The following is a 10,476-nucleotide window of genomic DNA, read 5'->3' as shown; positions in this document are numbered from 1 at the left end:
ACTCTTTCAGATTTATAATATTCTTCTAATGTAAATGATTCTAATAGAAAAGTATTCTGCAAAATAAAATTATTTTGATAAAGAAGGTAGGACTAGGTATCTGTGCACTTTTAATGGAGAGACCTGGCTGGATATTTAGGATATTTGAGTGACAGAATGGAGGTTATCAAATTAACTTCAGGCCTCAGCACTCTAATCTTCCTTTCTGTACTATTGTTATTCTACCAAGGGGTGGGTGGAGGAGGGAACTCAAGTAACGTAATAGCCTTCAGGCGTAGCGACATTCTTATGGTCAAACTGAGGATTCCAGGCTGAAAGAAGTTCCCGCTATCGCAATATGACCAAAATATTTGACATGTAGGCCAGTTTAGCTATAGACGTCTTACAGACCAAATGCACTGTGGAAAAGGTGGTTCCTGTTTAAACTTCCTCATAATAGCACCTCTTCATCGCTTGAAGACAGTGTGTTCTGATGTATTTTGACAGAATTTGAGAAGACTGGGAAGTGTGCGGACGATGTCGGCCGTCAGGTGGAATGTTGTACTTTGGTTATGTATATACTGTGGCGGCACCTTTGCGCAAACAGCCTCGCAAGAAGGTAAGTCATTCATACAGGTGTTCAAGATGACGTCCGAATGATATACGTTGTTGTGTATACGTTGACTAGCCACACAAATAGTCTGTACTCTATATTTGATAATATTTTCAGATTAACAATAGTTTTCTTTTCAATTCTCCTGGTAGCAATATGCTACTGTATTGTACATTACACTGCTAAAATGAACCAAATTATACTTGTATTTATAATTTTTTTTAAATAGAAGAGAAAGTTTTGTATAATGTAAATAGACTGACACTGTCTGTGCACTTTACAGTATTTACATTTCATGCCAGAACACCATATTATTTGAGAGCTGCAATAGGCTTACATTATGGGTCAAATAAACCACTTTTACTTCCAATCCTCTCCCTTCGTTCCCCGCCTCTGTCCCCTCTCTCCTCTTCCTTTCAGTGGAGCTCTTCAACTCAGTCAAACAGGCCAGTCTGAAATGGACATCTTATCCAAACTCCAAAGCAGTAAGTAGGATGGCTACCCATTCTGCTCTCTCTGTCTAGCAGAAACACTAGATGCTGTGGAGGTTTAGACCAGTTACTTTATAGATCATTCATGAAATACATTTTTGGCCGGTTTCCCTGACACACGAGAATCTCTGTTGAAGATGCTTTTTAGTCCATTACTTGGTTAAATCTGTATGAGGGAAACTGGCCCCTGGTGCTTTTGGCCCTGTCCTACAGTAGGCCTATGGCTGTATGCCTAATAACATACTGTATCATCCTCTCCTGTCACTACAGTGGAGTGAGAAATTACTGAAGATGGGTTCAGAGACCCAAGTCCCAGTCTATCAAGCCTGCGCTGTCAACAACAAACCCAGTTCAAGATCACTACTGACTAATTGGATTGCACGGAAGGATGCCCTGCACCTGCTATTGGACCTACAATTCGCCCAGGAAGAGGAGTCATCATCCAATCAGCTGAGTCCACTCCAGGTCCACCTTCTGGAATCAGACTCTCCACTGTCCAAATTTAGTGAATCCCAGAATCCCCTCAATCTAAAAACTTCTCAGACTTTCAGCACCACAACAGAAGTGCATCAGATCAAGGAGTACCTTAAAAACAGCCTGGAATTAGTGTTAAACACTGAGCCTCTCTCACACGATGGCTTCCATCTTGGATTCACCTACTCAGGGCGCTGCATCTTCCTATCCTCAGTCAGGCTGTACTACAGGAGATGTCCTCCTTTGGTCAGCCACCTGGTTGGGTTTGAGGGAGCGTCTGCAGGAGCGGGGTCATTGACAGGGTCCTGTGTTGAAGGCACCGTGGGGGTAGAGGGGCAGGTGGAGCCCCCTCAGAGGGAGTGCCAGGTGAATGGGGAGTGGGGTCCACTGCAAGGTGGGTGCACCTGCGCCCCGGGTCACCAAGAAAAGGTGGACTCTTGTGAAGGTATGTGAAGACCAACCCGAAACACACCACTATGATGAGTTTGACTCTAGTAGATACACAGTATATTTTTTGGGGCCAGGAGTTTTTCCAGGTCAGGTCGCAAAGTCGGGAAAAGCTCCTGGCCCCATGCATCTTATAAGGGCTAGCCATCTATCTGTGTAGTAGCCTTGACAGATTTATTTGGGTTTCTTCCAACAGCCTGTAGAGTTGGATACTACAAGGCAGCCAATGAGAGTGGGGGTTGTCGCTCGTGTCCACCCAACAGGAAGACGGACAGGGAGGGTGCAGAAGGGTGTGACTGTCGTCAGGGGTACTTCAGCCTCCCGGGTGACCCGTATGTAATGGGGTGCACACGTAAGACACTCCGACGAGTTCCTCAAACCACATTATTTTTGTAATTTCGCAGAAGTATCAAACAAGATTTATGGATGAGTTGTGTAGAATGTAGTAAATAGTTCAACAACTTGCTTCATCTGAATAAGGATGTGCCATATTGGAGAAGTCAGAGAGGGTCATTCATGAATCTTAACGACAATGGGAAACATGTTTGTAGGTGACAACCATGTTTCTTTCATTTCCTAATTTTCTTATGTTCCAATATCTCGAGCTGTTTGGCATTTAGTATTTCTCTTCCACAGGACCACCCTCTGCTCCTGTAAATGTAACAGTCCAGCACCTCAATGACTCAATACTGACTCTGCTTTGGGACCCTCCCATTGACCTGGGAGGGAGGCAGGAAGTGATGTATGACGTGGAATGCTCAGAGAGAGAGGGAGGGACTGATGGTCAGTGGGCAGTGTGTGGGGAGGCGGTCATCTTTCTCCCTGCCTCAGCGGGACTGACCGTCACTGCAGTCAACCTCACATGGGTCAGCCCACGGTCGGACTACCGGCTGTCGGTCCGGGCAAGAAATGACGTGTCATTCCACCAGGGGGCAGCAGCAGCGTCATCAACAGCACCCATAATCATTCATAGATGTGAGTCTGTCTGGATGATGTCATTACTACTACCTCATTCTAACACAGCTGTAGCTGCTGCTGCTGATACAACGGTTGGGTCTAATCCTGAATGCTGATTGGTTAAAACTAAGGAAGAACGTGTGAGTCATGATCAAGATAAGAATTGTACCATCCTACTGTGACCATACCCTTATCATATCATAACATTTCATAGTGAGTTTGGATGATGTCATCACATTTGGCATCGCTGTTACGGTATACTAACAAAACCGAAACGGCTGATGCTAACAACGCTGCTTAAAGATAATCATGACTCAGAGCACTAACCTTGGCTGTTAAAAGCCTCACTGTGCCGATGCACACATGTGCAAGGTTATGGATAATATATACAGCTCATTTCCTTTTGATGTAGAATGACATGGCATGTCAGGACAGATATGAATCCAACCCACTTCAAATGATGTGAAGATACCCGTCTGTCTACAGGGAAATCTTTAGTGATAAACACCCCTGGTCCCATCCCCCTGGATCCCCACCACTCCCATGTGGAGGGTCCCTCTCCCTGGGTGATCATAGGAGCTGTACTGGGAGTCCTTCTGCTGTTGATTATGGTCCCTGCTGCTGTTTATTCTCTGCGGCGCAAATACACCAAGCTCAGGTAAATACACCAAGCTCAGGTAAATACACCAAGCTCAGGTAAATACACCAAGCTCAGGTAAATACACCAAGCTCAGGTAAATACACGTAGCTCAGGTAAATACACCAAGCTCAGGTAAATACACCAAGCTCAGGTAAATACACCAAGCTCAGGTAAATACACCAAGCTCAGGTAAATACACCAAGCTCAGGTAAATACACCAAGCTCAGGTAAATACACCAAGCTCAGGTAAATACACGTAGCTCAGGTAAATACACGTAGCTCAGGTAAATACACCAAGCTCAGGTAAATACACCAAGCTCAGGTAAATACACATAACTCAGGCAAACCAGAATACCCACCTGGTGACCAGAGGCTGGTGGGAGGGGCTATAGGAGGACGGGCTCATTGTAATGTCTAAAATGGAATTATTGGAACCACATCAAACATATGGAAATCACGTTTGACTCTGTTGCAAAAATTCCATTCCAGCCATTACAATGAGCCCGTCCTCCTATAGCCCCTCCCACCAGCCTCCTCTGCTGGGGACAGAGCCTTTTTGATCTAGCTTGGATGTAGAGGTTCATATATATATATTTATTTTCCAGTCAAGACCAGGAGGTGGAACTGCTGCCTTCTCACACAGGTGTGACCTATGGTCGTAATGAGGGCTCACACGCTGCCCCTCAGGAAGTCAACAGTGAGTCTGACACTGCCAAGAATTCACTATAAACAGTAGACACAGTATTTGACTCAGATAGACAGGACTGTCAGAATAACTATGTAGATAACAGTGTTGTGTCCCCATTTGACTCTCCCTTCATTCTTCCCCCCCCCCTCTCCTTTCTCTCGTCTCCTATAGTGGTGGTGGTACCTGGTGTGGTTCAGTTGCTGGAGAGTGTTGGTGACAAACTACTTACCAGTCTGAGGGATGTCCTGGTGGACAGGAACCAGCTGACCCTGGGAAAGGAGCTGGGAGCTGGTCAGTCAAGGAGACTTATCATATAACATTCTATTCTAGTTGCAGCCTGCTTTTCTATTCTATCCTGATAATGAAGCATGTTCCAGTGAATTATAATGTGTTTTGCCGGTACCTCCAGGAGAATTTGGCTCTGTCTACGAGGGGATCTTTACTCCAGAGGAAGGGATGGACATCAAAGTAGCTGTCAAGACCATGAGAGGTACGCATCATTCAGGGAATTATCCGCATGTAAAATGAATGGATATCTTGAAATATCCCCATGTAACATGAATGGATATCTTGAAATATCCCCATGTAAAATGAATGGATATCTTGAAATATCCCCATGTAAAATGAATGGATATCTTGAAATATCCCCATGTAAAATGAATGGATATCTTGAAATATCCCCATGTAACATGAATGGATATCTTGAAATATCCCCATGTAAAATGAATGGATATCTTGAAATATCCCCATGTAAAATGAATGGATATCTTGAAATATCCCCATGTAAAATGAATGGATATCTTGAAATATCCCCATGTAAAATGAATGGATATCTTGAAATATCCCCATGTAAAATGAATGGATATCTTGAAATATCCCCATGTAAAATGAATGGATATCTTGAAATATCCCCATGTAAAATGAATGGATATCTTGAAATATCCCCATGTAACATGAATGGATATCTTGAAATATCCCCATGTAAAATGAATGGATATCTTGAAGTATCCCCATGTAAAATGAATGGATATCTTGAAATATTCCCATGTAACATGAATGCAGCCTATTCCTTAGTACTGTATGTCTGTAGCACAGGAGGCTGCTGAGGGGAGGACAGCCCATAATAATGGCTGAATGGAATGTTATCAAACACATGGGAACCGATATTTTTGATACCATTCTATTTATTCCATTCCAGCCATTAATGAGCCCGCCCTCACCTGTGGTTTATACAGCTTATACTGTATGTTTTCTCCCTGTGTGGCTTCAGTTGGACTCCACAGGCAGGAGGACTTAGAGTCGTTTCTGAAGGAAGCAGAGATCATGCAGCACTTTGACCATATCAACGTTGTCAAACTTCTTGGTAATTCTGCCCTACTAGCTCACCTTACTCTGTAACGTATTTCAATGCCGACTTTAATGCTATCACTCAACATTCCATTCATCCTTCAAATTCTTGTTGCAGTATTGGCATCCTCTGAAAGTATCTGTGTTTGTCCTGCAGGGGTCACTTTGGAGCAGGATTCTCCTTTGCCAGTCCCTCTGGTGATCCTACCCTTCATGAAGCATGGAGACCTGCGCCGGTTCCTCATCGCTACCCGCTACGGGGATATTCCCATGGTGAGAGACACACACGCACACCCACACACAAAGAGGCATAGACACAAGGACGCACATCACACGTGCACGGTCTCTGACTAATATGTATAATCTAAATTAATACCTCTTCCCTCCTCACAGTTTGTGCCTCACCAGAGTCTTCTGCGCTTCATGGTTGACATTGCAGCAGGGATGGAGTATCTGAGTTCACATGGCTTTTTGCACAGGGACCTGGCTGCACGCAACTGCATGTAAGTCCACCAGGGGGTGCCAGTCAATCAGAGTGTACTTACACGGGAGTCTCAGATAAGGAAGACCGCATCTATGTCACAGGAGGTCGGAGGCACCTTAATTGGGGAGGACGGGCTCGTGTTAATGGATGGAGTGGAATTGTATCAAATACATCAAACGCATGTGTTTGATGCCATTCCATTTGCTCCATTCTAGCCATTATTATGAGCCGTCCTCCCCTCAGCAGCCTCCACTGATCTATGTCCACACCATTGGTATTCAGCTAAGGGAATATGTTACGATGAAACCTACCAACATGTTCAATGAGGATGGGTAAGGTTCTTCCAGGCCTTCGAGGACATGGTACCAAGCCACAGACTGATATCAGGATAGTGGGATGGATACACCAGTTGGTAAATCATTTGAAACAAAGCCTTGTCACAGTGAATATGCCTACAGATCACCATGCAGTAGTAAACATGTTTTCTTTGTAGCTGTAAGTACATATTATTAAATAGTTTATAACGTAGTTGACTACCAGTCAGACTTGCTGTGTTTGTATCTGTGTGTGTCTGCGCTCGTGTGTGTGTCTTTTACAGGTTGGGGGATGATGTGTGTGTGTGTCTTTTCCAGGTTGGGGGATGACGTGTGTGTGTGTCTTTTCCAGGTTGGGGGATGACTTGCACGTTTGTGTGGCTGACTTCGGCCTCTCCAAGAAGACATACAGCAACAACTACTACAGACAGACAGTGATTATCCGAATGCCGGTCAAGTGGATGGCCATAGAGAGCCTATCAGAGTCCATCTTTACTAGCAAGAGTGATGTGGTAAGTCACACATGACTAAGAGATGACTGGAATCACTTGGACCAGCAGTGTGAGCTGACCCTGTGACCTGACCAGGACAAACTCTGTATGCTACTCATTACTGAAGCTAGCAGAGGGTGATCATAAAGATGGCTGTAAATAACTGGCTGTTATGTCAATGCATGTTTAAATTGAAGAAAGTGTGTGTGTGTGTGTGTGTGTGTGTGTGTGTGTGTGTGTGTGTGTGTGTGTGTGTGTGTGTGTGTGTGTGTGTGTGTGTGTGTGTGTGTGTGTGTGTGTGTGTGTGTGTGTGTGCCTTTACTACAGTGGTCATTTGCAGTCACCATGTGGGAGATAGTGTCCAGGGGAAGGACACCGTATCCTGGGGTCCACAACCATGAGCTCCTGGAGCTGCTGAACGCTGGACACAGACTCAAGCTTCCTGAGTGTGATGACAAACTGTGAGTCCTCACTTTATTCTTGTCTAGTTTAGTAGTATGACCTCACTTGTTATGGCATCAGTGGGGGAATGTAGCTCAATACATGTTCACAAGAACTGATGCTAGTTTTGTGAACGTAGATATGGTAACCAGTAGCCTCTGTTTACAATGTAATGTGTGAGTGCAATAATTAATTGAATTTGAATGTGTAGCTGTATTTAGTGAAAACTTCAGTTTACAGATTCACACAGAGTTGTTGACAACTTGGGCCACGTTTGAACCCCACTGGGCAAAAACTGGTTGAATCAATGTTGTTTCCACGTCATTTCAGACAAAATTTGTAATATGATGACGTTGAATCAAAAATTTTGTATTGTTTTACCCAACTTTTAACCTACATCCAATGACAGGGTGACATTTTGGACAATTTCACGTTGAATTCACGTTATTTGACAACTCAACCTAATGTAAATCAAACCCAGTGGTGAAAAAAGTACTCAATTGTCATACTTGAGTAAAAGTAAAGATACCTTAACAGAAAATGCCTCAAGTAAAAGTGAAAGTCACTCAGTAAAATACTACTTGAGGAAAAGTCTAAAAGTATCTGGTTTTAAATGTACTTAAGTACAGATGTGGAAAAAGTACTAAATTGTCATACTTGAGTAAAAGTATAAAGTAAAAGTAAATGCTATACATCAAATTCCTTTTATTAAGCAAACCAGATGGCATGATGTTCTTGTTTTTTAAATGTACGGACAGCCAGGGACACACTCCAACACTCAGACATTATTTACAAATGCAGTATGTGTTTAGTGAGTTCTCCAGATCAGAGGCAGTAGGGTTGACAACACGTTATATTAATAGGTACGTGAATTGGACCATATTGCTGCCCTGCCTGAGCATTCAAAATGTAACAAGTACTTTTGGGTGCCAGTGAAAATATATGGAGTAAAAAGTACATATTTTCTTCAGGAATGTAGTGGAGTAAAAGTAAAGTAAAGTACAGATACCCCCAAAAACGACTTAAGTAGTACTTTAAAGTATTTTTTACTGAAGTACTTTACACCACTGATCCAAGCTAGATGTTGAACTGATGTCTGTGCCCAGTGGGACATAAAGTGTGCCTGGTTTCTCCCCAAATATTTATTGGCTAGCTTCTGGACCTCCCCTGTAGTTCTGTAGCTCTATCTAATTGAATCAACGTGAGCCTTATGGGCTAGACAGGCTGTAACTGAGAGTTGGGCAACATGGAGCATGTCCACAGAGGTGATATTGTCTGTGTAATTAATTATATGTTAACCCTGCCTCTCCCTCTCAATCCATCTTCCTTCCTCTCTCTGATACGGTGTCTCACTTTTCCTTTGTTCTCTCTCCATCCCTCTCTCTCAATCCATCTTCTTCTCCCCTTCTCTCTTCCTTTCTGCGCTGTCTGACTTATTCCTCTCTCTCCCTCTTCCTCTCTCTCTCTCTCCCTCTCTACCTCCCTCTCTCTCTCTCCCTCATCTCGCGAAATTGAGTGAGATGAGGGAGAGAGAGTAGATATATATATATATATATATATATGCACTGTATATCTACTCATCTCTCTCCCTGCACCTCTCATCTCCCCACTAGTTATGAGGTGATGCTGAGTTGTTGGCACAGGGAGCCGGGACACAGGCCTGGTTTCAGGGAGCTGGGGGAGACGCTCAAAGCCCTTCTGTTTGAGCTGCCCCCGCTGGAGGCCAGCCAGGAGGCCCACTACATCAACCAGGGCCTGGAGGCTGCCACTCACATTCCGTGGGTTGCCGATGGATATGACAACCCCGGTTTCGAGGAGGGCGCAGTGAGGAACGTGTACCTGCCCACCCCTGTGGGGGCTGGGGCTAATGCTAAACCACCCAAGAAAGATGAGGAAGGATATCTGTTGTGTATGAAAACTGAGTCTACTGTGTAGACAGTGGATTAGGAAGGCATTGTGGGTGTTTTATAGATGATATTTGTGAAAGAGACTCTGCTTTTTAAAAGCGTTCTCTGGTGTTTTTGTGTTTCAGTCAGTTTGGTGTTTTATGTCCCGTCAGCTACGGTTACGGAATGTGTTTATTCCATGTGTTATCTCTGTGGTTAGATACCACGGCACAAATCAACATATCAAATATCGATCAATTCAAATCACCTTGACACTTTTATATGTACAGTATCTCTCTCTCTCTCTGTTTGTGTGTGTGTGTGTGTGTGTGTGTGTGTGTGTGTGTGTGTGTGTGTGTGTGTGTGTGTGTGTGTGTGTGTGTGGACAGATTGCTGGGCATTACCTTCTCTACTGATGATTGGTGTGCCACAATGTTTCTCCAACTTCTGTAAATAATGTTTGATAATCAATTATGTTTTTTTTTATAATGAACATTGTTTTAGGGATGATCTTTGAAACCCATAACTACATAAAAGCATTACATTTTTCCATTGAACTCAAATTTGCATGAAGAAAGAGTGATATTGTGCAAGAATAGTGTGATGTGTCACTAAAGACAGTACAGTATGAAGATAAGCTAAAACTGCTTCTCCAACAGAAATCCCCGATCACACTTGTATGCGAGCTCATGGCGACGTTGGTTTGCAATGCTCATGCGTAGGGCACGTCATCGGGTCTAACAGTCGTCTCGAGCAGAACTGCGCATGTGCAGGCCGTCAAATCAAAGGCACTCCGTTATAAAGTTGTTTTTCACGAAAATGTAAACGTGTCAGTTTGTCACTTAAGCTAGGTTGGAGTAATAACATGTTCAACTACTTAAGTTTTGGCTCTGATCTAGGTTGTGCCTTAAGATTTCGAAAAAGTAACAACCAAGGAATAGATTTTCACTTTTCTCATTGACTTCTCAAACCCCGGCCGGTCTGTTTGGTCTGTTTCGCAAGCGTTCGCAGCAGTCTCGCGATGTTGCGCCTTTGGGCTAAGAAACTCTGCGGTGTCACCATGTCCAGGTATGGTGTATTCATGACAACTGGGAACTCGAAAAGAAACGAGGTCAAATCATGACGTCAGTGATCTTTAGGTCGGAAAGTCGGAGCTCTCTAGAAAAAGATTCGAGTTCCCATTTTGGAATACCGAGTTGGAGCTAATTTTTTCGAGTTCCCAGT

General features: G+C 43.7%; 1 protein-coding gene across 1 annotated transcript; it reads left to right on the top strand.

The window, feature by feature from the left end:
* The first annotated feature begins 350 nt into the window (after positions 1-350).
* Positions 351-9,815, top strand: si:ch73-40a2.1 (tyrosine-protein kinase receptor TYRO3). The gene is made up of 15 exons (XM_038995866.1): positions 351-598; positions 1,013-1,077; positions 1,354-2,002; positions 2,201-2,356; positions 2,641-2,979; positions 3,448-3,619; positions 4,207-4,298; positions 4,461-4,580; positions 4,699-4,779; positions 5,560-5,652; positions 5,794-5,909; positions 6,030-6,139; positions 6,787-6,946; positions 7,253-7,386; positions 8,980-9,815. Exons 1-15 carry the CDS (start codon positions 517-519, stop codon positions 9,299-9,301), a joined length of 2,691 nt encoding a protein of 896 aa, XP_038851794.1. The 5' UTR covers positions 351-516; the 3' UTR covers positions 9,302-9,815.
* The last annotated feature ends 661 nt before the right edge of the window (positions 9,816-10,476 follow it).

This window comes from Salvelinus namaycush, chromosome 6, assembly GCF_016432855.1.
Source record: "Salvelinus namaycush isolate Seneca chromosome 6, SaNama_1.0, whole genome shotgun sequence".
NCBI classification, from domain to species: Eukaryota; Metazoa; Chordata; class Actinopteri; order Salmoniformes; family Salmonidae; genus Salvelinus; species Salvelinus namaycush.
The sequence above is the reverse complement of the archived record's forward strand: the minus strand, read 5'-3'. Positions and strand labels throughout refer to the sequence as shown.

What these genes read in the sequence shown, in the direction of transcription:
- si:ch73-40a2.1 (XM_038995866.1), top strand. Translation starts at nt 517, where the DNA reads ATGTCGGCCGTCAGGTGGAATGTTGTACTTTGGTTATGTATATACTGT. An exon ending in GGGAAAGGAGCTGGGAGCTG is followed by an intron (nt 4,581 to 4,698) that starts GTCAGTCAAGGA and finishes CGGTACCTCCAG; the next exon opens with GAGAATTTGGCTCTGTCTAC. An exon ending in CAACGTTGTCAAACTTCTTG is followed by an intron (nt 5,653 to 5,793) that starts GTAATTCTGCCC and finishes TTTGTCCTGCAG; the next exon opens with GGGTCACTTTGGAGCAGGAT.